Source organism: Phyllosticta capitalensis, assembly GCF_038381095.1.
Source record: "Phyllosticta capitalensis strain CBS 128856 chromosome Unknown BKA78scaffold_6, whole genome shotgun sequence".
NCBI classification, from domain to species: Eukaryota; Fungi; Ascomycota; class Dothideomycetes; order Botryosphaeriales; family Phyllostictaceae; genus Phyllosticta; species Phyllosticta capitalensis.
Genome location: NW_027117444.1, coordinates 358,443 through 384,751, shown reverse-complemented (window position 1 = coordinate 384,751; position 26,309 = coordinate 358,443). Strand labels below are relative to the sequence as shown.

The 26,309-nt window shown below is 56.4% G+C and overlaps 12 protein-coding genes across 12 annotated transcripts; 4 read left to right on the top strand and 8 right to left on the bottom strand.

Annotated features, from left to right (window-relative positions):
- Positions 1-870: 870 nt before the first annotated feature.
- BKA78DRAFT_315939 (uncharacterized protein) lies at positions 871-4,301 on the top strand. The gene is made up of 2 exons (XM_066888588.1): positions 871-1,672; positions 1,722-4,301. Exons 1-2 carry the CDS (start codon positions 1,094-1,096, stop codon positions 4,275-4,277), a joined length of 3,135 nt encoding a protein of 1,044 aa, XP_066743123.1. The 5' UTR covers positions 871-1,093; the 3' UTR covers positions 4,278-4,301.
- BKA78DRAFT_315937 (nucleophile aminohydrolase) lies at positions 4,302-5,602 on the bottom strand. Its single transcript, XM_066888587.1, has 4 exons — positions 5,470-5,602; positions 5,220-5,404; positions 4,742-5,160; positions 4,302-4,692 (listed from the first exon to the last, which is right to left on the bottom strand). Exons 1-4 carry the CDS (start codon positions 5,491-5,493, stop codon positions 4,562-4,564), a joined length of 759 nt encoding a protein of 252 aa, XP_066743122.1. The 5' UTR covers positions 5,494-5,602; the 3' UTR covers positions 4,302-4,561.
- Positions 5,603-5,720: 118 nt separating this feature from the next.
- BKA78DRAFT_145128 (uncharacterized protein) lies at positions 5,721-7,857 on the top strand. The gene is made up of 2 exons (XM_066882859.1): positions 5,721-5,915; positions 5,964-7,857. Exons 1-2 carry the CDS (start codon positions 5,819-5,821, stop codon positions 7,607-7,609), a joined length of 1,743 nt encoding a protein of 580 aa, XP_066743121.1. The 5' UTR covers positions 5,721-5,818; the 3' UTR covers positions 7,610-7,857.
- A 139-nt stretch (positions 7,858-7,996) lies between these two features.
- On the bottom strand, positions 7,997-8,686 carry BKA78DRAFT_353392 (uncharacterized protein; the record flags this gene model as incomplete). The annotated part of the gene is made up of 2 exons (XM_066891550.1): positions 7,997-8,022; positions 8,113-8,686. The coding sequence occupies 2 exons, from the start codon at positions 8,684-8,686 to the stop codon at positions 7,997-7,999; spliced, it is 600 nt and encodes a 199-aa protein (XP_066743120.1).
- Positions 8,687-9,595: 909 nt separating this feature from the next.
- Positions 9,596-10,317, bottom strand: BKA78DRAFT_145122 (uncharacterized protein). Its single transcript, XM_066882858.1, has one exon. It carries the CDS (start codon positions 10,226-10,228, stop codon positions 9,761-9,763), a length of 468 nt encoding a protein of 155 aa, XP_066743119.1. The 5' UTR covers positions 10,229-10,317; the 3' UTR covers positions 9,596-9,760.
- A 526-nt stretch (positions 10,318-10,843) lies between these two features.
- On the bottom strand, positions 10,844-11,258 carry BKA78DRAFT_315931 (uncharacterized protein). Its single transcript, XM_066888586.1, has one exon. The coding sequence runs from the start codon at positions 11,233-11,235 to the stop codon at positions 10,894-10,896; it is 342 nt and encodes a 113-aa protein (XP_066743118.1). The 5' UTR covers positions 11,236-11,258; the 3' UTR covers positions 10,844-10,893.
- A 367-nt stretch (positions 11,259-11,625) lies between these two features.
- BKA78DRAFT_371051 (protein kinase) lies at positions 11,626-14,505 on the top strand. The gene is made up of 6 exons (XM_066892699.1): positions 11,626-12,101; positions 12,160-12,282; positions 12,344-12,455; positions 12,513-12,717; positions 12,774-12,929; positions 12,976-14,505. Exons 1-6 carry the CDS (start codon positions 12,059-12,061, stop codon positions 14,098-14,100), a joined length of 1,764 nt encoding a protein of 587 aa, XP_066743117.1. The 5' UTR covers positions 11,626-12,058; the 3' UTR covers positions 14,101-14,505.
- Positions 14,506-17,091: 2,586 nt separating this feature from the next.
- BKA78DRAFT_145088 (Dfp1/Him1, central region-domain-containing protein) lies at positions 17,092-19,272 on the bottom strand. The gene is made up of 2 exons (XM_066882856.1): positions 18,532-19,272; positions 17,092-18,483 (listed from the first exon to the last, which is right to left on the bottom strand). The coding sequence occupies exons 1-2, from the start codon at positions 19,012-19,014 to the stop codon at positions 17,149-17,151; spliced, it is 1,818 nt and encodes a 605-aa protein (XP_066743116.1). The 5' UTR covers positions 19,015-19,272; the 3' UTR covers positions 17,092-17,148.
- A 438-nt stretch (positions 19,273-19,710) lies between these two features.
- BKA78DRAFT_296173 (uncharacterized protein) lies at positions 19,711-20,771 on the bottom strand (the record flags this gene model as incomplete). The annotated part of the gene is made up of 4 exons (XM_066886584.1): positions 19,711-19,730; positions 19,780-20,138; positions 20,189-20,546; positions 20,600-20,771. The coding sequence occupies 4 exons, from the start codon at positions 20,769-20,771 to the stop codon at positions 19,711-19,713; spliced, it is 909 nt and encodes a 302-aa protein (XP_066743115.1).
- A 230-nt stretch (positions 20,772-21,001) lies between these two features.
- On the top strand, positions 21,002-22,146 carry BKA78DRAFT_145058 (uncharacterized protein). The gene is made up of 2 exons (XM_066882855.1): positions 21,002-21,898; positions 21,949-22,146. Exon 1 carries the CDS (start codon positions 21,232-21,234, stop codon positions 21,889-21,891), a length of 660 nt encoding a protein of 219 aa, XP_066743114.1. The 5' UTR covers positions 21,002-21,231; the 3' UTR covers positions 21,892-21,898; positions 21,949-22,146.
- Positions 22,147-22,359: 213 nt separating this feature from the next.
- On the bottom strand, positions 22,360-23,188 carry BKA78DRAFT_371041 (uncharacterized protein). Its single transcript, XM_066892698.1, has one exon. It carries the CDS (start codon positions 23,008-23,010, stop codon positions 22,537-22,539), a length of 474 nt encoding a protein of 157 aa, XP_066743113.1. The 5' UTR covers positions 23,011-23,188; the 3' UTR covers positions 22,360-22,536.
- Positions 23,189-24,214: 1,026 nt separating this feature from the next.
- BKA78DRAFT_353387 (uncharacterized protein) lies at positions 24,215-26,296 on the bottom strand (the record flags this gene model as incomplete). Its single annotated transcript, XM_066891549.1, has 1 exon — positions 24,215-26,296. The coding sequence occupies one exon, from the start codon at positions 26,294-26,296 to the stop codon at positions 24,215-24,217; it is 2,082 nt and encodes a 693-aa protein (XP_066743112.1).
- Positions 26,297-26,309: the final 13 nt, after the last annotated feature.

Sequence of the window (26,309 nt, the reverse complement as noted above, 5' to 3'; positions counted from 1 at the left end):
AGGAGGGACCCCGCAAGTTGTTAGTGGCAGGTTCCTTGACGTGGATAGTACACGTTTTGGCGGCTAGAAGACGTCCTATAAGGGTCCCTCTGCGGCTGAGGAAGGGTTTCATCGGCGAACAAGTTTCCCTACCTGGTAAATGTTTGACAGATGTTCTTTTCCTAGGACGCACTGGTGGCTGTTGCACACAGAGTACAGTGGAATTTCAAAATGTTTTGACATCACACATTGTGCTCGAGTAGGTCGCAACTACTCGCTCTGGCAAGTCCACGTCTTGTCCTTGTGCTAGGGCGACAACGAGCGTGCCCAGGTTCCCTTGGCGCCAACCACGGATGGCCTTGAATCTTTTTGCACGCTTTTCCTTGACATTTGGGCCGGCTTGTCAAAAGTGTCAAACTAGTGAGTGGGCGGGTAGCGGCATTCTGTCGAAACACACTGTAGCACCTCCTTGGATTTGGCAACATCAATCCAAATGTGTGCCCCACAGGCGACTGTGACACTGTGGGATCTTCTCCCACACGCCATTGCTCGAACTCATGACCAGAGCCACGAGCTAGCGCGGGTAGTCGTGGTCAGTGTCATGTAGTGTGGGGTGTCGAGGTAGCAGTTTTCTCAGGGCACAGCCGCGCGCCCGTTGCTGCGAAAGGTAGGTCATGATGGCTGAGTCTCGGCCCTTGCAGCGTAGTTGCAGAGTGACAGGCGAGCGACGGGGACGGTGAGATGTCACGGCGACGAGAAGGATGACTTCGCGTCAACCAAAAGGCGCGGCGGCTCGAGCGTCGTCTCGGCTGCCCGACGTCATCGGCCTCGGCGCATATGACCAAGCCGAACCGACAAGCCTCCTCTACTTTCCCTCTTCCACAACCTTCACCTCGCTACCTGCTTCACCGGTTGCGCTTGTACGCTCAGCATCTCACCATCGACCCTCTCACCGCAAGCCTCCCCGTCCAATTTCCCCTCGCCGAGCTTGCCGTCGCGCTCACCAAACGAATTGGCCTTGCTTCTTGGAGGTTGGACATGTGAAGAATGACCACATCCCTTGGCTCCGGCACACACCAATGACGACGCTTCGGCCAGACTCGACGTTGCGATCATGGCGAAAGCGAGGGCGACCGCTGCCAGGAAGGCGGCGGGCGCGGCACGAGGGCGAGGCCGTGTGAGCACGCGCGCGACCCGCCAGAAGGCAGCGAAAAAGGACGAGATTCCAAGCGTATACATGGACATGCTTTCGGGAGAGGGATCGTCTCACGACGACGAAGGCACGAGGCCACTCAAGAAGCGCAAAATTGCCGAATCTAAGAATGAAGAGGCCGCGCCAGTCTCGCAGACGGATGAGGATGTTGCCGGCCCCGAAAGTGAACCTCAACCCCAGCTCCAAACCGTCATCGATGATTCTGAATCGGACAGTGATGGCATGGACTGGGAAGATGTCGACATTGGAGACAATGCGGACTACTTGCTCAAGGCTCCTGACCAGCAAGAGCAGACCGAGACGCTAGAGATCAACGTTGGCGATAGTAGCTCTGCGCAGCCAACCCTTGCCAGAGCGCGTAGGAAAGCACTGACTGCCGCTGAAAAACGTTCGAGGGTCCAGCTTCACAAAATGCATTTCTTATGTTTACTGTTCAACTCACATATCAGGAACGCGTGGTGTAATGATGAAAAAGTACAGGTACTACACCTCAATTTTCTGGCCTGCTTCTCTCTGATAGGTGTTATAGGCTTCTCTAAAAAGATTTCTGAATGCAAAACTCAAATCCTTCTTCTCGCCCGACCCCAATCAATCGCAATTCACAGCAGCCACCGCCTTTACGAATGGTCTTGGTCTAGCAGTCGAGACATGGAAAAAGTTCAAATTGACATCTGTAGGCATGAGAAGAGCAAAGTGGGCACGCGACTCCAAGGACCTCGAGTTCAACAAGATTTTTGAGAACCTTGACTCGCTGGCGGATGTTTCCGACTTGCGTAAGGCTGCTGTTGCCTTTGAAGGCTCCGCTGATACTGGAGCAATGCTACTTTGCGCCTTTCTCCGCGCCGCAGGCGTCGAGACTAGGCTGGTATGCTCCCTTCAGACGCTTCCGTTCTCAGCTGCTGGACAACCTCCACCCCCTACCTCTGATGATCAGAAAAACAAAGTGTATGCGGAGGAGATTGTCGAACCCGCGAGCCCCAAACCAACGCCCCCAAAGCGCGTCTTTGGTCGACGACGATTTGGTGGTCAACTACCTTCCCGACAGAGCACCCCTCTTATCTCCTCGAAAAAGCAGACGGCCATGTCAAAGCCATCGTACCCAGTCTATTGGGTCGAAGCCTTCAACGCCGCTCAGCAGAAATGGATTCCGGTGGACGCCATAGCCACAGGCACGGTGGGTAAACCGTCACGGTTAGAGCCACCTCTTAGCGACTCCCAAGTAGGCATGAGCTACGTGCTTGCATTCGAAGACAGCGGCGTCGCCAAAGACGTGACGCGGCGCTACGCCAAAGCGTACAACGCCAAGACGCTTAAGACGCGCATCGAAAGCACGCCCGAGGGCATCCGCTGGTACCGACGGGCGCTCAAATTGTTCAAACGTGGCGATGTTCTTGACCGCGACCAAATCGAGGACGCCGAGCTCGCCAAGCGTGAGGCTGCAGAGGAATTGCCAAAGAGCATCCAAGACTTCAAGAATCACCCGCACTTCGTCCTTGAGCGGCACCTGCGCCACAACGAGGTCATCCACCCGAAACGCGAGGTTGGTCAGGTCAACTTGGGAACTGCTGCCCGCACGAACCTTGCACCCATCTACCGCCGCCGCGACGTCCACGCGCTCAAGAGCGCGGATAAATGGTTCCGCCTAGGACGAATCATCAAGCCGGGCGAACAGCCGCTGAAGCACGGCAAACCGCGGCGAGGCACGGCCGCCGAGGCGGATGGCGAGGACGATGAAGCTGCTGGCGTCGGCTTGTACGCCGGCTTCCAGACTGAACCCTACGTTGCGCCGCCCGTCTCGCCTTCGGGCCGCGTGCCGCGCAACGCCTTTGGTAACCTGGACGTCTATGTCCCGTCCATGGTGCCGCCAGGGGGCGCGCACGTGCGGCATCCGCGGGCGCGGCAGGCGGCCAAACTGCTCGGCATCGACTACGCGGACGCGGTGACAGGGTTCAAGTTCAAAGGACGACATGGCACCGCAGTCATCGAAGGTGTGGTCGTGGCAGCAGAGAACCGTGAGGGGGTCGAGGCGGTGGTCCAGGGGTTGGCGGAGATGGAGGCGCAGCAGGAGCGGAGCAAGAGGAGCAAAGCGGCGCTACGGCTGTGGAGGAAGTTTTACCGCGGGTTGGCGATTGTACGGCGTGTGCAGGAGGAGTACGGGACGGCGGAGGAGAAGGAGGCGTGGAGGAAGGAGATGGAGGAGGTGGAGAGGGAAGAGGAGCGAGAGGCGCCGGCGGCTGGTGGCTTCTTGCCGGCCATGAGCGCTGATGAGCCCGTCGCTGAGCCGACGGCCGGTCGTTTCTTCGAGCAAGAACCTGACGCTGTCGGTGAGGGGGGTGGCTTCTTGCCAGAGACTGAAGAGCCACCTGGATCACTGTTCGACAGCCGCATCATGGACCACGCACCTCTCCGCCCTCGCGCTTCATTGGGGGTAGACGGCACGCACGACGGCGGAATCATGCACGGAGGCGGATTCGTTCCAGAAGGAGGTGGCTTCATGCCCGATGACGAAGCGGGAGGCTTTGTACCAGAACCGGCCGCTTTCGACAGCAACCGGGAAGCCACCGCTGAACGCGAAGACGCCTCTCTTTTCGGGGACGGCGGTGGGTTTATTCCAGATGACGAAGCTGGAGGCTTCGTCAGGGAAACGGAAGACCCGCGGCCGCCAACAGAATCATCTGTTCTCAAAGGCAAAGGCAAAGCCATTGAGGCACACGATGGGCATCTGGAAAAGCCGTCCTCTGTACCCCCCGCGGAAGACATCATACCAGCAGAGTCACAATCAGGATCGAGGCAAAACGAGGACAATACTGCAGGTCCGGAGCAGGAGGATATGGGTCTAGCTGAAGCCTTCCCCCAGGCCGGCGAGGTGGCCGACTTGCCTATGGAGCTGAACGGCCAATCTCACGCGGAGAATGCGGAGAAGGGGGGCATCACTGGACTGGAAGATTTGCAAGAACCTCCCGCCGCGGCGAAGGGGGAATCTGTCGAGACTGCGGCTGCAGATTCAGAAAGCGAGAGGGACTCGCTGCCTTCGCATGATCCCGAAGATGAGGACGCAGAACCAGAGTGGCTTTTAAGCGATTGACGGTTGGACATGTATGTAGGACGATTATTGGTTTATTGGAGAGCACAAAATACCTTGACGAGTTCTATCCTTGATGGAAGTCCGCTGCTCCGTTTGCATGCCCAGACACTTGTTTTGAAATCGCCGCCGTCATATTGGAGGCGAAGCGCGACTGCATGAACTGCCAAGCGTATCCCAAGTTAATACGTCTTAGTGCGTCGTCATTCATTTCAAGTAGGAAGCCTCTTGACCCTGCCATTTATGCTGCTGCTCTGTCTGCGGTCTAGTCCTGCGGCAGTGCCATCTCACTCCTCGAATTCCGCGTCGGCAACCTTGGCCAATCCGTGCTCCTTGAGAAGAGCATCGATTTCCTCGGCGCTCCACAAGTGGTGGTACACCTTTCCGCTCTTCGTCCTTCCGACGGTGGCAAACTCGACTGTTGCTGTTAGCTTCGTCTTTGCACGTGGGACGCCGTTTCGACCTACTCTTCTCGCTGCTGAGCTTCGTCGAGTCCATCGTCTTGCTCAGCACCTTGACCGCCAGACCGCACGCCTCCTTCAGGTCACAGTCCTCCTTGTAGTCCTGCTTCAGCAAGCTCTGCGCGCTGGCGTTGTTGGCGCCGACGCTGGTGGCCTTCCATCCTCCGTAGTTGCCCGAGGGATTGCTCTGGTACAGCTGGAACTGGCGCTGGGGGTCGTAGCCGGCGTAGATGAAGGACACGCCAAACGGACGCAGACCGCCGTGCTGCGTGTATCCTTGCTTCAGGTCGCATAGCCGGCGCACGAGCTGCTCGCACGGAATGTCCTCGTTGTAGGTCAGAAGGTAGCGCTGGGCGGCCTGTCGGGCGTAGTTGATGAGGATGTTTGCGTCTGCCGTCATGCCGGCTACTGCGCAGATCATGTTGCTGGAACGGTATTGTAAGCACGCAATCTGATGAACTGCCCGAACCGCGATCCAACGCACTCATTGAGGATGTAGAGCTTCTCCGCCGATGTATCCTGCTCCAACAGCTTGCTTGTGACCTTGCGCTCCGCCGCCAGAACAATGCCATCCTTGGCCAAGATACCGAGAGCTGTGCCGGCGTGCGAGATGGCTTCGAGCGCGTATTCGACCTGGTAGAGGCGGCCCTCGGGCGAGAAGATGGTGGTCTGCGTGCCGCGTGTAAGCTACGGTTCGGCGGAGAGGTTGGCCAGGCAAAGTTGGAAAGACTCACTCTTGAATCGTACCTCCGAGACATTTTGCAAAGGGTCTGTGCAAGGCGGACACGAGGTAATGAAGAGAGGAGGGGGAGGGGAGGTTTGATGGGAGGTGTGGTTGGAGTCTGCCGTTGATGGTTGATGTCGAAGGCGACAAGCTCCAGGCAAGCTACCTGACGACGACGCGCCGCACTAACTCGTGGCCGCTGATTAAGATGGCTGCTCTGCAAAATCGTGGCTGTCGGCGGCAACCCTTGCACCCCATCAACCCCGGCCGCGCCAAGACCATAGCAGCGTCACTGCTACTGACCTCCGTCCGACTGGAATCTCTGCTCTTCCCTGCTTCTCTCTCAAACCTTGGGGAAGATGCTCCAATCGACGTACAAGCCGGCACCTAAGCCACCGGCTCCACCCGCCCAAGCTCCGCTTCCTCCAGGCTGGACGGAGCACAAGGCACCGTCAGGTAAGCAACCGCAATGAAAAACCTCAAGACGGCATTCTAATCTTTCAGGCCACACATATTACTACAATCATGAGACCAAAAAGTCTACATACCAGCGCCCGGTAGCGGCGCCTCCAGTAGCTCCCCCTCAACCTCCCGTCGCGCCAGCATACCCCCAAAATCCATTTCCCGGCGCACCACCGCACCAACAGCCGGGCTTCAATCCGCAATTCGCTCAGCACCAGTTCCCAAGCGCTCGTGGAGGACGCGGAAACTTTCGAGGAGGCCACCACCATCACGACCGCCGGCGGCATGAGCCCCAGGATCGGCCGAAGCATAAATACAACGTACCTGGTTGTTCACCATGGGTGCTCGTGAAGACGAAGCTGGGCAGACGATTCGTCCACAACCCGGAGACAAACGAGAGCTTTTGGAAGTTCCCGGCAAATGTCATGAAAGGGGTGATTGAGTTCGACCGAATCGAGCGCGAGAAAAAGGAAAGAAGAGAGCGGGGCGAGCCAAGCGATGCTGAAGAAGAGAGGGAGGCGGCAAGAGAATTGGCTGCAGCCGATGGTCAAGGGGAGCCGGGCAAGGTCGTTCCCGTGGCTGCGAAAGAATACAAAGGCTACGACAGTGACGAGTACGAAGAGGTCGAGGTCACCGACGAGGAGGATATCGAAGAGGAGGACGTTCCTTCAAAACGGCAGAGGACAGATGCGGACGACGAAGAGGAGGCTGTCGAATTCAATGAGGATGATATCGCGTGGCAGCTCGAGGCCATGGGTCAGTACGGCGATGAAGGAGACGCCGGAGCCGACGAGGATCAAGACATGGGCGAGGACGAAGGCGACCTACCGTTATCCGAGGGGGACTCCAAAGCGCTTTTCCGCGACATGCTCGAAGACCAACACTGCAACCCCTTCTGGATATGGGAGAAAATCATAGAGGACGGCCGCATCATCGACGACGACCGCTACACGGCGCTCCCAAACATGAAATCTCGCAAAGAAACGTGGGACGAATGGTCGCGCGAAAAGGTCCAATCACTCAAAGAACAACGCGAAAAAGCCGCCAAAAAGGACCCCGCAATCCCCTACCTCGTATTCCTGCAAAAGCATGCAACGCCAAAGCTCTACTGGCCCGAGTTCAGGAGAAAATACAAAAAGGAGCCCGAGATGAAGGACCCCAAGCTGCTGGACAAGGACCGCGAAAAGTGGTACCGTGAGCACATCAACCGGCTCAAGCTGCCTGAAAGCACGCGCAAGTCGGATCTGTCGAGCCTTCTCAAGTCGGTTCCCGTGACGCAGCTCAACCGATCCACCTCGCTCGCCGCGCTGCCGTCCAGCCTGCTCAGGGATCTGCGCTTTATCTCGCTGCCGTCGTCTGTCCGCGATCCGCTCATTGAGGCGTACATCTCGACCCTGCCGCCGGCGCCGGAACCGACTGGTCAGTCGGCTGAAGAGCTGGAAGAGGCGGAGCGTAAGCGGGTTGAAAGGGAGCGGCGGGAGAAGGCACTGGCCGAGAGAGAAAGGAGAGTGCAGGAGGAGAAGCGGCGGCAGCAGAGAGACTTGGCGTACGGGAAAGGCAGGCTCAGAGAAGAGGAGGAGGAGCTGAATAGAGCCATGAAGGTTGGCAAGGAAGGGCTGAGGGCGCAGCTGGAGGGCTTGTCGACGGACGACAAGAAGAAGCAGGAAACCAAGGGGGAGCAATCATAGTGTCTGCTGCTGACAGCATAGGCTCAATGAATGCACTTGGAGACAAAAGTTGAACGTTGTGATTCTACAGGAGGTACACCAGCCTACAGTCTGCCCCCCAACCAAGCGACTTCAAGGTCACTACCAAATCCAGGACTCTGCAGTCCCTGCCCCCCACTGAAGACTGATGCACATCGTTCAACTTGCTGCATTGCCAGCTCACGACCGTATCCACAATAATGATCCATTAGCAGCCAAACGGATGCTGCCTATCTAAGGACAAATGCAAAGGAGTACATTCCTCCCTCCTTGTTCTTTCTTTCCTAGCTACCGAGCCAGAGCCGCGGCGGTCGATGCTTTCTGCCATGAGCGAGACTACCTACCTGAGAGCTCGTTCGGGTGCGAACGTCAATAGTGTATCGAAGGCAACGCTGCTGGGGGACCAATATTAGCATGCACACAGACAGCCAGGGAGCCATCAGGGGGAAGGCAAAGAGAACTCAAAGCAACAAGGAGTCACCTACCTTTCTTCCCACCCGTCCCATGCCTCAAGCAGACAAACAGCGTGACGCAAAACAAGACCACATTAACCGCCGTCACCGCCGCCGCCGCGCTGCGCCACCACGGCCTGCTGCGTTCTCCCATCTCCATCGGCGTCATCGTGTTGCCACCGCTGCCTCCACCAACACCAGCACTTTGGTCAAACCGTCCTTCCTCCTCGTCTTGCTCTCTGCCCCCAACCCGGCTATACCCCGTCTTCCAGCCCGGCATGCCGATGCGGCTGACGCGGCGGACGAAGCCTTTGAACGGATTCACCATTCCCAAATCCTGCTCCTCTTCTTCGTCGAGCTTCTCTTGCTCACGTCCTTCGCCACCACCACCAAGCGGCGGTGTGGTCTCAGAGTTACTACCACCATGAGTGCGTTCGGAGACGAGGGCGGTTTCGCCGAAGAACGGCTCGTACCGCGTGCCCGGCGACCAGGGCGATGGAGGGAGCGAGGATGAGCTCTTGCGCCTGCTGCTGTTGCTGCCGCCGACGGTGGCGCTGGTGCCGATGCTGGGGCGTTTGTTGGCGTAGCGCTGTTGGTGGGGGAACATGGTGTCGATTTGACTTTGTTGGTCTGCTTGGCTTGGGAGAGAAATGGTGATGTTGATGTAAGATGGTGCGAGATGGATGTAGGGAGAGGTGACAGGTCAGACGAAAGGAAACTCCGGAGAGGCCAAAGAGAAGAGATGGGTCTCTTCGTTGTCTTACTTCAGATGTGTGGTTTGGCCTGCTTGGATAAAGAGCATCTTGCTTATCAGCAGTCCCCCAAGCCTCTCCGTTCAACACTGGGCGATCTAGTCTGGGTAGGAGGCAAGACTCCACAGAGTAGGTGAGGTCTGAGCATCTCACCAATAGCTTTGTTGCGCGTCGGGCAATCCTTTGTACACGTGCGCGTTGGGGTGTCAATGGGAAGGGGGAGGACTTGACAACCAGAGCGTCAACCTTTCTTTGTTCGCCAAGGGAGCTGTGGTGTCCCCGATCAAACTGTTGGTCTCCACATCGGCTTCGGCAGACGTAGTGCTTTCTCCTGCTTCGTGACCGTGGGGATCTACCCAAGGATGCCGTATGCTACAAGCTTAGCTTGAATCTAGATGGCAGCAAGCGATTTGGAATCATCGATCGCAAATCGTGGTTGACAAGTGATTCTGATATCTAACTGCGGTTCGCATGATTTGCGCACTGCAGAGAGTTTGGTTTCTTCCCAAGTCGAAGTTCATCGTTGTCGAGCTTTTGAGTGGGACTCGACCTCTGAACAGGTTCGGCCGATTGGTCGAATGTGAAGGAAAAGAGCCCTAGTGAGACTGAGAAGGCATATCGGCTGATAGTGAATTCTTATGTACCAAAGCAATCCGATCGCTAAATCTTCATGACGGATGGATGGTGAGGTTGAAGGACGCCAGAACGGAAAGGTGGAAGGAAATGTTTCAAGGACCTACCTAGACTGCAGTACCCCATGCAGTACCTTCATTCGCAAAATATCTGGCTGGCTGTAGTGTATCCTATCTCGGGTTTGACCTTCCCGCTAAGAGCAATTGGCCAGAGAAAGATCAAAGACCTACCTTGCATGGCGCGTTCTATCAACAGTAAACATTCCTTGGCAGTCAGAGGAGGCCCCAACGGATTCTTCAATTGCAGACCAGCGCGAAGTGCAAAATAAACAGACAGACAGGAGTGATCGAACAACAATAGCGGTCAAGTATTGTAGGCAGGAGGTACGGAGACCCTGATCCATGGAAGGTTACCCGAGAAAGTGGATGCATGCCGGTATCCCGTACGACAAGCATGTATGGAGTAAGGAGGAGGCAGGGAGCAGTAGGTGATGCGAGCACGCGAGCTCCCGGATAATAAAGCGCGTTTGCCCCAAGCTCCCATGTGTTGTTGATTGGAATGGCATTTGGATGAGACATCGACCCTGGTGTCAGACAACTTACCTGGATTGCGGGAAAATTCTCGATTCTCAGCTTTACTGAGACGAGAATGCTGAGACGATAAGTAGGTTGATCGACGACACTCTGCCTCTTTGTTCGACAGGTGTCAGACATTCTGACTTGCGTGGGTTCGTCAAAGGTGGCCTTGGGACAACAGTCTGACATGCCACAAAAGCAAATGAAGCGCAAGCCGCCCTTTCTGTACGTCTCTGGCGCTTCTGATCGTCCGCTGCCGGCGGGAGAGGAGGGGCTCCACCATCATGGTCATCTTTCTTTTTTTGGTGCAGGCCTGGCCTTCCCGCCATGATCTCACACGTGGCCGGGCGCGCTGGGGCTTGCGCCTTCACTGGCGTACAAGGGGAAACGGGGAACGACGGGAGGCACGTGTGACTACTGCTGGTTGCCATGATACGCTACGTTGCTCAACACGCAGCAGGCACTCTCGAGGCTCCAGCTGCGGCGTCGAGCAGATTACTGTGAGACTCGAGCGCGTGGCTCTTGCAGGCTGACGGGGTAGCTGTCTGCTCTCCGATTGGAGTGAAGAGAGATGGACGTGATGCCGCTTATGGCTTTGCGAAGGGGGTTTGTCCCGATTGGTGGATGTTCCAGGGGGGCCAACAGGTGCCTGGTGTTGTCGGACAGGGTTAATGGTGAGGGTCTCGGGCATGGCCGGGGGCTCGAGAGGAGTGTGTGGTGTTGGTTGCTTTTTGGATGTGAATGATAGATTAGCCCTGGCGTCATGCTCGCGTGCGGCGGGTGGAACTGTTTCCCAAATGGTCGTGGAGCGTGGCGCGGGAATGTGACACAACGTCAACCCGTCTCTGTTCTGGCTACAAATTAAGGGCGTGCAACGAGAAAGGAGACTTGTCGTGGGGAGGAGGATCACATCTTTGAGCAAACCGTGTTGCGCGGCCCTGGCTCAGCACGGCCCGGAGTAGATCGGGAGGGGTTGCGGGAGCCGCGGTGTACCACGACTTGTAGAATCTGAGTAGACCAGTGTCAGCCCTTGATGATGTTGGTGGGGGCGAGCAGGGCTGACGGGACGAACAATTCTGGCGAGTTTCTAGAAGGGCGACTAGGGATGACGGGCAGAGACGACGTGCATTGGTTCCCGGGGCTCGTTGCTTTTTGCCATGTGCAATAGTGCGGCAGGGGGCTGGCGCATGCAGCATCTCTTCGTATTGCTGCACGTCGACGGGTGGACTGGTGGTGCGAAGACGATGGCGGCCATGTCGTTTGTAATTTCCAAGTCAGTGGTGGTGGTGACGATGGAGGACGATCGGCCGGCGTCATGATTTTGGGTCTCGCGGTAGGGCCGAATGATGGACTGACGAAGGGATGGAGATGGAGATTAGAAGCTTTTCCCGGCCGGCGGCGGACAAGACTCTCTTGCTAACGAAAGCTTGATGGCGGAGAGATCAAAGGCATTGGTGGAGGGGGTTGTCTTGGTGTTTGTCGCAAGAGGCGGCTGACTCGGGTCAACCCTCTCGGTCTCCGCACGTGGGCCACCCGGCGACTCGTACCAGGAGTACCGTACTACGCGGGCAGGTGAGAGACGGCAGCAGCAACATGGAGTACGACATGCATCTACGGCAGTGAGAGGTAGAGCTTCAGTTGTCATCGACAACAATCAATCCTCTCCCGTCCCATCATCGCCGTCCTCTTCGTTGACACCCATTCACGTTTGCTTCTGCACCCTCGTCCGAGCCCCCCTGCAGCCCTCTACACACGTACCCAGTGCCGGTACCGTACGCCCACGAGCCAATGCGCCTATAACCAAACCAACTATCCCTACCCGCTCCCGTCTCCAATCCCAAAACACCATCGCTCGACACATTCCTCCCTCGCCTCCATAGTCCTCGCCGAATTCGACATCACATCTCCTCTTTTCCAGCGCCCAAACAGCTTCCGCCCAGGGCCCTTCCGCCTATCTTCGAATGCATCGCCCGTCCGCCCCCCGCTCATGATTCCTGCCCCGACTGTGACGCCGTCTCAATGGGCAATTCCAGCGGGAAGCCGGTAGTCTTCACAGACGAGGGTTCGTCTCTCCTCCACCGTCGTGTCCATCGACCGCCGCTGACCCTGACGCCGTCCAGTCAACCTGAACCACTTCCGACTCCTTCGCGTCGTCGGCAAAGGCGCCTTCGGCAAAGTCCGCATAGTCGAGCGCAAAGACACGGGCCTGACGTTTGCCCTCAAGTATATTCGGAAGGATGAGGGTATGTCGGCCTGCATTCGTGCCCGCACCCCTGGCCAAATGCTGATGCAGTGTAACAACAGTGGTGCGCTCAGAAAGCGTGCGCAACATTATACGGGAGCGACGGATGCTCGAGCATCTCAACCACCCCTTCCTTTGCAACTTGCGATACAGCTTCCAGGACATTGAATACCTGTGCGTCGTCTCGTCCTCGCCCGTGGTCCGCCCGCCTCGCTAACCCGCACCCCGCAGGTACATAGTAGTAGACTTGATGAACGGCGGTGACCTCCGCTTCCACATTTCCCGCAAGACCTTTACCGAAGAAGCCGTCCGTTTCTGGGTTGCCGAGCTGGGCTGCGCGCTGCGCTACATACACAGGCAAGGAGTTGTGCACAGGGACGTCAAGCCGGACAATGTCTTGTTGGATTCTGAAGGCCACGTCCATCTTGCCGACTTTGTAAGGCTGGCCTCTCTCGCCTCCTGATACGAACGCGAGCTGACTTTGACTTCCAGAATGTCGCCTCTGACTTTACCCCCTCGAAACCGCTGACTAGCAAATCGGGAACGCTCGCATATCTGGCTCCTGAAGTCTACGAAGGCAAGGGCTACTCGTGTGAAGTCGACTGGTGGTCGCTCGGTGTGGTCTTTTACGAGTGCATATACAACAAGGTACGGGTGATAATTCATATCGAGGTGCAGGGCTGACGTGCTGCAGAGGCCATTCGAGGCGCGGTCTCACGATGAACTGTCAAACAAGATCCAAAAGGCAGACGTGCCATATCCCGTAACGAACCCCCCTGTATCCATGCCATGTTTACACGCCATCAGCTCGCTCCTGGAGCGAGACCGAAGAAAGCGAATCGGAGCGAGCAGTTTCGAGTCATTCACAGACAATCCGTTTTTCCGGACAATCGACTTTGTTGCATTAGAACGCAAAGAGGTGGAGCCCGTCTTTACCCCGTCGAGCGACAAGACCAACTTTGACGCCACATACGACCTGGAAGAGCTGTTGCTGGAAGAGGCACCGCTTGAGGCTCGTGCAAGAAGGCAAAAGCCCCGCGAAGCTCTCAAGGAAGACGCGACGGAACAGGAGATTCGGGCGGAGGAGCTACACAAGATGATTGAGACATTGTTTGAGCCCTTCAACTACACAACTGTGTCGGCTGAGCGGGCGCCGCTGAACAAGGACGCGGGAACGCCCACGTCAACGTCAGACACCCCTAGGTCGACTGAGCTGCCGCGGCCAGCGTCGTCGCGGGCTTGTGGCGAAGAGACCGGAGGACACAAGCTGGTGCCCACACTCACAAACCCAGGCCACCACAGCAACAATCGCTCGCCACTCCAGCCCTCGTCACGATCAACGACGCAATCTCCAAACGGATCGCCGCCACTACCCACCTCGCACCTGCCGGCTACGAGTGCGCCACTGGAACATGGTCATCAACACCCTCCGCATCAACACGAAGACTACTTTGACAAACCACCTCCGAAGACCCCGCCCTCCTTTGCCCGCCACGTTCTCCCGGCCAACCCGTCCAAGCAGCGCGGTAGCACACGCAGCACAAGTATGGGCGGCGGCGTCCAAGTCGTGCTCAACGAGACGGGATCGTGGGCCGACATGGCGAACGCACTGTCGCCAAAGTCGATGAACAACACGTCGCCGACGAGCAACATTGCGGGAGCAACGGAGCCGGCAGAGGCAGGTCAACAGCAGCAGCAAAGACCGTCGGGCATGCTGGGCTTTTTGAGCCGCAAAAAGGGCAGAGACCGGAGTCCCAAGGCAAAGGAGAGGGGCGTTCTTGGCAAGGAGGGCGCCAGAGTCATCATCAGTCAGGGATGAGAATGCGCGGGCGACATGCGTACAGTGGTTTTTTGCGCCCCCCGGCGCGCATTTGTAGCTACCTACTGTGGGGGAGGGGAAGTAAAGGGCGTACGGCACGGCTCGGGCACGCCCTTTTGAACGAAATACGGCCAGCCGCGCTCGGCTAGGCCACGACGAAAGGACGTGTCGAATTTTCCCTCTTGTTTACTTGAAATATTCCCTTCTTGTTCAACTTCTTTTTGTCTTTCCTGTCCATCTCTTTACTTTTCTTTCTTGATGCCCACACAGTTCCGTCTCGAATTGCTTTTTTGTCGTCGTCTCCGCCCTACCTACAACCACCCCTTTCACTGAACCAAAGAAGCGAATATCTATCGATCAAGCGAGCGAGTCAGTCAGCAAGCGGGAAGGAGTAAAAAGACCAGTGTCTCAATCAGTCTATATGCTTGTCCTCTTTTGTTTCCGTCATATCTTTCCGTCTGGGGGTTTTCGTTGCTTGATTGGTTTGTGGCGCATGGGAGCAAAGCAGGGGTGAGCGAGCAAGCACGCGATGCAATGTCAGCAAGCACTTGAGCGGCAGCGGCAGCGGCAGGAGGAAGAGCGTTGCGGCGGTTGTTGATGCGGCTAGAAAAAGATGGAGGTTGGTTGGCGGAGTGTGTGGGGTGTGAGCCACCTGGTCTGTGCCTTGAAGGCAGACCAAACCGGACGCAACTGATGTGAGTGAGTGAGGGGCATGAATTAGTAGGAAAGAAGCCGAATGGTGGAGGAGGAAAATAGACAAGCCTGGGGGGCGGGGCGGCCTCGACAGTCACCAGCACTGCTTCACCGCCTATGCGCAGAAAGCGATCAACAAAAGGATTGAGCGTTCGAACCGCTTTGCTTTCCGGCCTGGCTGGCTTCTTACTACGTTGCTCCTCCTTAGCTGGACCGGAGGCAGAGATGGGAAGCCGAGAGGAAGCAAAAAAGACGGGAAAGAGAAAGTGGCTCAAAGAGACGCATTGCCGCGACGGATTGGACAAAGAGGTGGTCGGTGCCGGAGATGCACACGAGGGGGGACGATTACTTAACTACTACTACTACTCAATGGATGAACAATTTTTGCAAAATGCCCACTCTCTCTCTCTGTCTCTCTCTCTCTCTCTCTTGATCTTCCTCTGCAATATACCGGTTAATTCAGCAAACACCACAACACCACCACCACCACCACCCACCCCCTCCTCCCCTTTCCTCTCTCAACCCCTACCTGCCTACCTATCCCCAGCTACATACATATAGCCCTGCCGCTGCCCCACCCATCCGAGATCAGATCTCTGCTGCCATCGACCGCCCCGTCCCATCTGCCCATCTGCCTATGTACCTAGGTAGCCACTTAGATGTACGAACCACGGCCCGTGCCCACTTGAGTATTGTACGGTACCGATGTGAATGGAGCAATCAGCCAGCCTGTCTCGATCGAGCAGCCGCGGAGGGGCAGAGGCTGGCTACATACTTTGCCTGCTCTGTCTGCTGCCTGCTGCCTGCCTGCCTGCCTGCTCTGCCTGTTTCCTGCCAATGAGATGGATGGGATGAGATGGGATGAGAATGACGGAAGCGGAGAGAGAAAGAGAGAGAGAGAGAGAGAGAGAGGCAAAAAAAGACACCATTGAATGGCGGGCGACGACGACGACGCAGCTTCAAATTTTTTGTTTTTTTTTTTTTTTTTTCGTTTCGAGATTGTGGAGAGGAGAGGCGGGCGCAACAATGAACAAACGGCGGCGAAAGCAGAAAGCTGCGTACCAGAGGATTTAAATCAAAGGAATCCTGAAGTGCTTGCTTGGTTGGTTGGAACATGCAGGATGTCGCTCGACACGGGTCTATCTAGATTCTAGCTCGTCCAGTGCATGTGGAAGACGATGGTAGAAGGAGGGAGTAAAAAGGAGGGATTGGACGATCAAGTATGTGGATGTGTTGTAGGTGGACAATTGTTGGGGCATCACCCTTGGTGTCACAGCACATAAATCGACTATGCACATCAGGCACTTGGATGAGTAGACTACTTATGTTCAATTCAAACGGGTGCGCTCGAAGTACTGGCTTAATCACTGGCCCCTATAGCCCACCACCTCTCTACCTACCTACCTATCCCTACCCAGCTCCTCCTCTCTACCTATGTACCCATCTACCCACCTACCTACTCGAGTTCCTGTGCCTCCGAATGCACGCCGCCGCCGCCGCCGCCACCGCCACCGCCATCCCAACCATTATCCCCCACTCCTTGCCTCCACCAACACCAGAGAATACTCCTAACTGAACAAACCGAAAAGAGAAGGAACATGGGGAGGAAGACGAAGGCCGCCGTGCCCGCCTCCACACCCATGTCGTATGTTAGGTAGGGAAAACGAGAAGGAATGAAGGAGAAAGCTCTTGTTTTCGACCGACCCACCAAGACGAGTACTAGCCTCCAACAACGACAGCGTTGCCCCGTCACCCGCTCCGCCTTGTGATTAGGCAAGTAAGGACAACCAAGGGAGAGGAGCGAGCGAGAGGAGCCATATTGATGTGGTATACATGTACAAAGGAGAACAACATGTGATGCAGGGTCGCGTCGAAGCGAGCGAGGTAAGTAAGGTGGGTAGGTAGAAAGGCTTGTTCAGACTTTTTTGTTTGCTCGCCAAATGCCAACTCAAGTCGGGATGATGCGGAGGGGGTTAGAACAGGTGGATGGGTGGATGGATCGATGGGATGCGGGTGAATGCGCCTTGGAAATGCAGAGTAGCCTCCGATGCCGGATGCGAAAGCAGTCATGATGGGTATTGTACGTACGCATACAGACAAGAAAAGGGCAGAAAGGATACGCCGGGCAGCAGGGCGAACACGCCGAACAGAAGCCTCCAAACGATGCTCGCTAGCCGGTCTCATGGCCGGGAAAGAAGACGGGGAAATTCGGTTGACAAGAATCATCAATCCTATCGGTAGTGAGGCATTGAGTCGAGTGTCATCTCAGAGCGGGACGCTCGAGCTGGCTCAGCAGGTCGTCGAGTTCGCTCCAATTGTCTTGATTGAGCGCAAACTTGCGATGCTTGCGGCTGACTACGTGCTAGTTTGGGTCAGTATTGCTTTTCTCATTCGGAACAGGGGACGTACCGCATCAAAGTCGTCAAACTTGTCACGACAATTTTCGCAGTAGCCAGCCTTGGGTTCTCTTTCGACGGGCTTCTTTTTGCGCGAATACACGTTTTTCCGAGGTTTGGTGTCTTCTTCTTCGTCTTCCTCGTGGATGCCTCCAAGTTGCTCATGGGCTTTGCGCTTAGGTGCCCTGGGCGGTGGCGCATGGTGATCGTTGATCGTGGCACGAAGATCGGTCCATGAATTCGCGTTGGTGGGGGCGCTGTTCTTTTCAAGCACCTTGCGACTCAGCTGATGGATCGCCTTGCTCTGTCCAGCATGCCCACCAGCGGGACCCGCAGCCGTTGAAGAAGTAACCTGCTGTGATTGAATCGCAGAAGTGATGTTGGAGGGTTGGACACCAGAGGCAACGGGTACTCCGCCGTAGAATTGTGGCTTGGCGCGCAGACTCGCCTGTGCACTTCCAAACAGGGGAACAGAATCTGCGTCCTTGGTTTTGGCTTTGGATGGAATAATCTTCGGGGGGTCCAGGGGCTTGGAACGAGAATCGTCGTTTTTAGAGATTGAGGGGCGCCGCGTCGCGTTACCATTCTCCGTCAGGGGCATTCTTTCCTCTCGCCTTGGGATAGTGGCCGTTCCTCTCTCAGCCATTTCGCGAATGGTAGCCTCGGCACGGGTTTTCTCAGACGCCTTGGGCGGGTTCTTGGACTCGCGATGTGCCTTTTCCTTTTTAACCTGACTTGGGTCCTCCACAAAGGGACACCTGCCTGGCCCAGTCACACGAAACTGCGGCCATTTGCCCTCCTCCTTGGTATGCGGCTTGTTGTAGTCTCGCATGATGGCCGGGCGATACTTTTCATTCATACAATGGACATAGACGTAGTAGCCCCGGAAGTGGCTCCTGTCCTGTGTAGAGACGGCCAGATCCCTGTCGGCTGGGCCATTGAGCTTTTCGTTTCGCAGCATTTGCGACAGATCGGCAGGCCGACTTTTGGCAGCAATGGTGGATGTAGAGCCGCGAGCGGTATGGCTTTGGTGCTGCTCTCCAGTCTCTGCATTGAACATGGTGTGGAGCACTCGCTCCAGCTTTTCCATGGCCCATATTTTCATACCCATTTCCCTGGCCTTGAGAAGAATATCCCCATACTTTCTATCGAGTTTGCCGCGCGAGTCTGCCGAGCGGTCGAGGAGGGTTGGGTTGATGGTGCGGAGGCCTCCATCTTGATGAATGTTTTCAGGCGGGATAGCGCGGTTCGTCACGATGTGCGTTATTGATTTCGAGAAGAATTTCTCTTCGCGCTGGAAAACAATTAGTTTGGTTCAACCAGGCATGTCAAGACGTCATACCGCTCCCAGAGTCAACAGCTGCTTGACGGCTCTGGCCCGTGCATCCTCGGGTATGCTCTCAAAGAAGAAGACGAACGTGGGAAACGCTTTTCTATAGTGTCTCTGCCACTGGCGAACTGTATCTAAGCTGTCGGGTTGGGCTTTTTGAGATTTGTCCACAGCCCTCGACGATGGCCTCGAGTCGCGCGAGACGTCCGTCTTTTTGTGGGAGGTAGAATTTTGACTCTGGCGTGCCTTTTGCAGCACGACATGGCGGCGGTTTTCTGCGTCCCTGTCCTCGACAATGACCTTTTTCGTCGGAGGCGGCTGCATGTACGCAGCATCTCGCTGCTCGCTCGCGTAGGAGCGGCTGCGTTTGGTGGCAGTTGCGGCTGGAGTGCGGTAAGGCGAGTTGGTGCCATTGGGGACGTTGGCGAGAGGCATGCGACGAGATGACATGGTGGACAGAGCCTGCGGAGAGGGCGGGATCGAGACTGCTGCCATATGTAAGGATAGCAGAGGAAGCGTGAGGCCAGAGAAGAGGAGCGGCGAGGCAGGGCCAGAGGGGAAGGTAGGGAAGCGCGTGATGCCACACGTCTCGATGGCAGGCGTCTATCTCGCGGCAGAGGCCATGATGTCGGAAACAGAAAACGGTGCCTGAATGTTGAGTTGGGGAGCGAGGGATGTGAGGGTCGGGGATGCCCTTGGGAGAGGCAGTTGGGCGTGTTTGACGAGGATGGTGGTGGGTGGTGTTGTTGTGAGTGTGAGCTCGACCGGCAGCAGTCGCGCTAGGCGTTCCCGTCCGCAGATGTAAGCGACGAATGGGTGACAGCCGCTAACCACGGCCCCGTAGCAACAACCTGCCGAAGCTGCACCCAGATGGCAGCCAACTGGACAACTGGCCGGCTTGTGTAATGATTCAACAATTGCCTATGTGCACGACTACGCGAACGACTACTATCCTTGTTGTCTTCCAACGGCTTCTCTACGGCGCTCTACGGCCCAAACACCCCATAAACAAACATCAAAACAAGCTCCACAATAATAATCGAAACCAAACATCGACGACTGCTCCAACTACCGCTGTTGCGGTTCCGCCGAGACTTTTGTGCAACCAGCTCCCAGATTGCTTTTGCCATGGAAATAACAACACCACGCCTCTGTTGTCTGTGTAAACAACGCGTCTATCTACCGTCCCCTCTAAAACACCACGGCGCCGCCTGGTCCTCGAGTCAGCTAAGCTCGTCATATGCACTGCAGACCACTTACCATCTACCAAAATGTCTGCACCGTTGATGTAGCTTCCAGCATGCGAGGTAAGCAGAATCAGAGGCCCAGTAAGCTCCTCGGGCAGACCCATCCTGCCCATTGGGTTGCGCGACGCCCAACTGTTGCGTGCCCTCTCCAGGCCAGCGCCTTCGTTCAGGATCGTGTCCATGTAGCCTGGGCTGATTGTGTTGACTCGAATTCCATACCGCGCCCACTCTGCAGCCAAGCAGTTCTTGAGATGCAGCAACGACGACTTAGAGACATTGTACGCCACCTGTGGCTGCGGGTAGTTAACCCGGTGGCCCGAGATGGACGCAATGAAGACGATGGAGCCCTTGGACTTTTGCTCCCTCATTTGCCTAGCACATCACGTTAGCACTCCAGACGCTTCGAGTTGCCGGATTCGTACCTGGCCGCTGCCTGTGCACACAGAAACGAGCCCGTGGTGTTGATCTCCAGGACCCTACGCCATTCCTCTGGGGACATGTCGATCGCATGCGTACAACCCACAACGCCCGCAAAGCAGCACAGGACGTCGACGCTTCCCAACTCCTGGGCCGTCTCCCCGACGGCGGCATTGACATTGTCGGCATCTGTCACATTGACCTTCTTGGCAATAATGTTGGCTTCGGGGAAGTCGTGTCGAAGCGCCGCAATTGCCGCCTCGGCGTGGGCAGGATTGATGTCGAAAAGCGCCAGGCCACTGACACCGTGCTCGAGCAAAGCGCGCGCTCCCTCCAATGCCAGGGTTCCAGCTCCGCCAGTGACTTAAGTTGGGATTGTGAGCACAGGCGACATCAATTGGGGGGACGCGCCGTACCAATGGCATTGCCCTCGACGCCGAATCGGTACCGAGCACGACCCTCAGGGTTGAGATAATGAGGAATTGGGGGCGGAGGACCGGTCAGGGAAGCTGCCGTGCCGTCTGACAGCTCCATCTCCGGCAGCTGCCGATTAACCAGAGCATCGCGGTCAGTGCCGTTGGGGGGCATATTGGAGGTCGATTGAAGGTGGGGGTTGGAGAGGGAAGAAATGGCGGGGAGAGGGAGTTGATGGTGGATTTATTCTTCAAGTACTCTCTTACAGACGGGCCACAACAGGAAACCTCTGGCGCAGTTGCTGTAGAGGTCAAGGTCGTGGCGGGGTAGCTGGCAAGTGATGCGAGACGTCACAGCAACTTTACCGAGTTGGACGTCAGGTGGACTTCCCTGACGATGGACACGCTGAAACGGTTTCCTCTTTGGCGGCAACTCACTCCGCAAAACCGTCGCCACGCCTTCCACCGGCCCGACTTCCCCCATCACCACCATCTGGATCACCTTCGTGTCTTTCGTCGCATCTATCTCGGTCTTGGTCGCTTGTTTCATCAAGCGCAACGCCTCTCAATGCTTCCTCGTACACGCCCCAGCTTTGGCCAGCAGCAATGTCCTCCTCCCATTTCAGTTGCCGCCGATGGTGGCCGCAGGAGAGCTTCATAAGGCTGTCCCAAGGCCGCCCGTTGTCCCAGTTTCGCCTTGTTCACCAAAGCTTCTAGAAGCCTGCCATCCTCGTCATCTTAAACAGTCGTCGCGTCCTCTTCCTTTGCTAGTACATATATCAACTTGCACTTTTCCATCTTTGCTCATCATCTGCATCTCCACCATGTCCAACGACATTCTCGCCTTACCCCACAAAGTGCCAGAAGTGGAAAAATGGCGCGACGAGCCGAACCTGCTCCCCGCGGCGCTGTACACCCTATTCGACATCTCCAATGACGACTTCATCCGTCTGCAGGAAGCCTGCGAGATGGAATGCGAGATCCACCGCCGCGGTGATTGCGTCAAGCCACCGCCCAAGTTCAGCTTCCCTGATCTGAAGTCCATCATGGAGTACCACCTGCAGCTCGCCGAAGCCAAGCAATTCGACCCCACGCTCTTCATTGTCGCCGTCGACAAAAGCTGGGAGGCGGAAGGCGTGCTGCTAGTCACCTTGGACTTTGACGACGACCAAGTGGATTGCATCTCTGACAAATTCTGGGTCCAAGCAAACAAGTCCGGCAGCTGCTTCGTCAACATCTCAATCGGAGAGTCGGACTGGCAAAAGGCGAAACAATCCTTTGCCATTTCAAAATGAAGTCATGGTGAGCTTTGCGCCGACGTTGTTCACGAAGTCAGACACTCATCATTCCAGCCAGGCGAAAGCAGACTGGAGAAGCTCCGTCTCAGCAGCCAATTGATTTTCGAAACCCCAAAGCCACGCGTCCTGGAATCAAGGTGCGCACCCGAACCCGGGGCTCGCGCACTTCTCTTCGACGATCTTCGCCATGATGGCACCGGCGGCCATGTGGCAGCGGTCCCGATCCGGGCAAAGGCTGTGACAATCACCAGAGCAGGAATGGATGACGTACGTCCTAGGGCTGGACATCCCACGCTGAACCAGTCAGGTGGGATGCTTGTACAGATGTTCGAGTATGAAGGACAAGCACCATGAAAGTAAAAGCAGAAAGAAAAGAACAGACAAGTTCCAGACAGCAGACATTGAAAACACTGGACCTCGGTAGTCCAGGCTGGTGGTGTAGAGCAACAGCCTGGGAATGCGGAAGCTCACCAAGGTGCCATTAGGAGGCGGTACACTCGAGGCAGGGAGACGGGGCAGTATTAGGGATCGTCAATCTATCTTGGTCAATATATGTAACCAACTATTGTTCCCAAACACCTATAGATGCTTCCTTCAGAAACATAGAGTTTGAATTTCTCCCTAGGCCAATCAATTATTTCCCTACTCGTCACCACTCTCTTCCATTCCCGCATCTAGAAAACACCACGGACCTGTGACCATCAGTCTCGGCACAGGCAGCAGCGTTATAGGCACATATAGCCATGGGTAGTAGCTCAAACCGAGCCCCGAAGACGAGTGCGAAAAAAAAGCCAGGTAGCAAAGAGAACAAGTCTCCCTCCGCCCCGTCAATCTACAACTTAATCGACATCGGGAACCAATCCTTCGGGTCGCAGGACTCTGAATCTCTGCAGGAAGCGCGAGGCGAGGAATGAAGTCACTGACTCGGGGTGCGTCGGTTTGGGTGGTGCCGGTTCGTGTCGAAGACGCGGGAGAGGTTCCCGACTCGGGCCACCTGCGCAGTCGGTCGGACGGTCGGAAAAACTGTCTGCGCCGAGCCGGCCGACTGCTCCCGGCAGTATTTTTTTTGGGCTGCCTTGCTCTCACTTCCAACACCAACATCACCACCCGCACCATGGACTTCTTCGCCTTGTTCTGGACCACCACGACCTACCTCAGCATTTAGCGGCTTCTGCGTCGCCATGTGCATCCTCAAATGATCTCTTTTGTTCCCGGCTCGGTTGCTTGCTGTCCTTGTTTTGTCGCGCCCACGCTTCGCCTCGCTCACGGTTAGTTGAGTTGCTGCCACCGCCATGCCTGCCTGCTCTGGACGAAGGATGGGTTGACGCTACAATGAAGGTGGTCGGCATGGCATGATCGGCCGCGGCTCGATTGGACTGGGCTCAGCTCTTGTGGGCTTTTCTGGCTACATGGATGCTTGGCTGGCAAGCTGCTGGTGGAGACAGCCAGCGGCGAGGCGAGGAGGAGCGAATGCAACGCGCAGCAGCTAGGCCGGCGGCTGGTCAATTGAAACAAATCGACAGTCCACCGAATCTCCTCACGGCTCGCTCGCTCGCCCGTCACCTTCCCACCTCCCAGCTCTCAAACAGTAAGCTCCCTCCCCTTCTCCCTCTTCCCACGCCATCCCTATTTCAACCACACAACATGATGAGATGCCATACCTAAATATGTTTCAACCCCATCTGAAATGCGGGTCTGCCTGAGAACGGACCCGGCGTTGATTACGCACGGCATGAAACTCTGAACTTCCTTCAAGCAATCAACGTTTTTGTTGTTTTCAGTCTCGTCTTGCAGCACGTGCTAACGAGAGGAATAGACTTCTAGGTTGCACTTTTGGGTTGAGTGGCTGCTGCACGCACGCAATCTCCGTTGGATGCATTGGCTTTAGGTCGGTCGCTGATGGAGAGAATGCTGGGGCTAGGTGGTGTCTACGGCTGCGCACACAACTACCTACGGCAAGACCAGTGGTGTTGACCTAGCTAGTTGTCGTTGCTGGCGTCTGGTTTGATTAAACTCCTACCTGCAGGTTCGTTCACCTGCGGTAGAGGAATTGAATGACATTCCCGAGGAGTCGAGAGGCTTGGTAGGAGATACTGTTCGTCTATCATGCAGGTAAGTCTGGAGACAACGCTTATGAGATAGTGCTACTTCTGGTCTCGAGCTGATTGGGCAAAGGCGCTGCTGTCGCTGCCGTCAACGCAATTAAGGGAATAAGATATACGTCTCGGTAACACATGCTCGTAAGCCATCACCTGCTGCTCCTCTCCCATCCCTCTCCCTTTCCCTGACCCCCTTTTTCCCCTCCAAACCTCCTCACTCCTCACCCCTCCTCCCCATCATCCCCATCCTCCACCTCCTCCGGCATCGACGACCGCACCCACCCCACCTCCGACGCAGCATCCCAACCCGCCGGGGGCCGAGGCAACGAGTAATCCATCAGGCTAGCCGGCAGCAACTGCGTGGCCGAAATGACTCTGTCGATGCTCCCGCTACCATCAACGTAGCCATGGCCATAGCCATAGCCATAGCCATAGCCATCCGCGCCGCCTGCTCCTTCTCCATGCCGGACGGGCGACGCGACGACAGGCGACGACGAGAAGACGTGGGGAGGCGGCGGCGGGAGCGGCGAGGACGGCACCGGTGCAGGCGCGGCATTGCGCCGCACACGTCCATTTCGAGAGGCAGGTGTCGCGGTTGCAGATGACGACGCGTGGTGGGCGGCTGGATGGATTGGCGATTCGGGGATGCGGTCGCGGTCGCGGTCGTGCTGCGACTGCAGCGTCTTGTGGGCGGGCGATTGCGTCGGCTCGTCTGCCGGTGTCGCTTGTGACGGGCTTCTTGCGCGAGATGTTGCTCTGGTTTTGGATGCTGGGGTGCGCGTAGAGCGGGCTCTTTGTCGCGGCGTTGGCTGTGTCTGCGTCTGCGCCTGCGTCTGTGTTCGTTGCGAGCGCGACTGCCGGGTTGCCGGCCTGGGCGTTGGTCGCGGTGGCGTTGCCTGGGTGGTTTCGGCGACGGTGCTGACTTGCGAGGGGTGTTGCAGTGCGAATGGTTGGGATGAATGTTCTTGGGTCTGGGTTGGTAGTGGTGACGCTTGGGTAGGGGGTGGTGCTCGCGGTGTTGGGAATGAGGATGGGAATTCGTCATCCGAGTCTTCGTCCTCTCCCTCTTCTTCTTCTTCCTCGTCGACTTGATTTTCGACTTCTCCTCCGACTTCTTCTTCCACTTGTTCTTCAACTTCCCCTTCGACTTCCTTGTCCTCGTCTCCACCAAGTATTGGAGACTTCCTCGCAGGAGTGGGACTCGGCACCTGCATCTCGTCCCCATCGGGCGCCGCGCCAGCGTCTTCTGCGTCGTCAAAGTTGAATGACCCGTTGGCCTGGCTCGAATTCCCAGATTGCGACTGTTGATGAGGCGTATCTCCGTCGTCACTAGGGAGTTTCTCCCATTGTAGATCTGGTCCGCAGGCAGCATCTATTCGGTGGATCATGGCTTGAGTTTCCTCTCCGATAGCCGCACCTCGTGGGCTGGTCGTGTTAGGTTCCTCCTCTTCGGGTTCACTGAGATCTTGAGAGTCTGATACATGTGTTCTTTCTGAAAGAGGTGGTCTGATGATGGTGCTTTCTTCAGCAGCTATTCGAACGCTTCGTCTTTTCAACGGGCTGTTGAGTTTAGGTGGTGGCATGTCGGCACGGTCCTGTCGCTCCTCTTTGCTATTCGTTGACACTGCTTTCAAAGGCGACCTCTCATTGTGCTTCATCCGCTTTCGCAAGACAGACCACGGCGTCAACGGCGTGGCCGGCGGCGTTTGTGATGACGGAATCTCGCGCCGACGATGTCGACGTGGTGTGTGGGGCGTGTCTTGTACAACAATACCGAGAGGCCCGCGATTTACGTCTTCGGGCTCTTGATAAATCTCCCCATCATCGGAGAAGCCGTAAACTCCCTCTTCTGCGTTGTCTTCAACCTCGTTTTCCTCAACGGCAATGACCTGGTCGTACTCATCATCATCCGAAGGCAGAACCTCGCTCTCGAATCCCATCTCTTCCACATGTCCATCACCCTCGCCCTCATCATCTTCGTCCTCGTAGTTATACGGTACTCTGAGAGGGTTTATCCATCCAATCTGCGTAAGTGTCTTTTGCGAAGGTCCTATCCTCCGACGTCTCCGCTTCGTTGGCCGACGCTCTCTCTCCTCATCTTCCTCCTCTGAATGTTCTGCCGCTGAACCTCTCGAAAGGAATGACACTTCGGGAACGATTTGCGTGAGCGTCGACTGTCGAAATCGCGCTGACCTCGAAGGACGGGCTGAACGAGAGCGGTCGGGAGATGCCTTTTTGCGGCGCGGCGTGGGACGAACGGAGGCCTCCGGGTCTGATGAGCGTTTTCTAGTCCGAGGAGCCATTGTTGTTCGAAAG

Bases quoted from the DNA above. Each gene is read 5' to 3' on its own strand.
- BKA78DRAFT_315931 (XM_066888586.1), bottom strand. From the start codon at position 11,235: ATGCTGCATGCGCCAGCCCCCTGCCGCACTATTGCACATGGCAAAAAG.
- BKA78DRAFT_145128 (XM_066882859.1), top strand. From the start codon at position 5,819: ATGCTCCAATCGACGTACAAGCCGGCACCTAAGCCACCGGCTCCACCC. The intron at 5,916-5,963 runs GTAAGCAACCGC...CTAATCTTTCAG, and splicing joins GGAGCACAAGGCACCGTCAG to GCCACACATATTACTACAAT.
- BKA78DRAFT_145088 (XM_066882856.1), bottom strand. From the start codon at position 19,014: ATGGCAGCAGTCTCGATCCCGCCCTCTCCGCAGGCTCTGTCCACCATG. The intron at 18,484-18,531 runs GTATGACGTCTT...ATTGTTTTCCAG, and splicing joins AGCTGTTGACTCTGGGAGCG to CGCGAAGAGAAATTCTTCTC.
- BKA78DRAFT_371051 (XM_066892699.1), top strand. From the start codon at position 12,059: ATGGGCAATTCCAGCGGGAAGCCGGTAGTCTTCACAGACGAGG. The intron at 12,283-12,343 runs GTATGTCGGCCT...GTGTAACAACAG, and splicing joins GTATATTCGGAAGGATGAGG to TGGTGCGCTCAGAAAGCGTG. The intron at 12,930-12,975 runs GTACGGGTGATA...GACGTGCTGCAG, and splicing joins ACGAGTGCATATACAACAAG to AGGCCATTCGAGGCGCGGTC.
- BKA78DRAFT_145122 (XM_066882858.1), bottom strand. From the start codon at position 10,228: ATGTCAGACTGTTGTCCCAAGGCCACCTTTGACGAACCCACGCAAGTC.
- BKA78DRAFT_371041 (XM_066892698.1), bottom strand. From the start codon at position 23,010: ATGGTGCGGGTGGTGATGTTGGTGTTGGAAGTGAGAGCAAGGCAGCCC.
- BKA78DRAFT_315937 (XM_066888587.1), bottom strand. From the start codon at position 5,493: ATGTCTCGGAGGTACGATTCAAGA. The intron at 5,161-5,219 runs GTGCGTTGGATC...ATACCGTTCCAG, and splicing joins AAGCTCTACATCCTCAATGA to CAACATGATCTGCGCAGTAG. The intron at 4,693-4,741 runs GTAGGTCGAAAC...TAACAGCAACAG, and splicing joins GAAGCTCAGCAGCGAGAAGA to TCGAGTTTGCCACCGTCGGA.
- BKA78DRAFT_145058 (XM_066882855.1), top strand. From the start codon at position 21,232: ATGGTGGCCGCAGGAGAGCTTCATAAGGCTGTCCCAAGGCCGCCCGTT.
- BKA78DRAFT_315939 (XM_066888588.1), top strand. From the start codon at position 1,094: ATGGCGAAAGCGAGGGCGACCGCTGCCAGGAAGGCGGCGGGCGCGGCA. The intron at 1,673-1,721 runs GTACTACACCTC...TAGGTGTTATAG, and splicing joins GTAATGATGAAAAAGTACAG to GCTTCTCTAAAAAGATTTCT.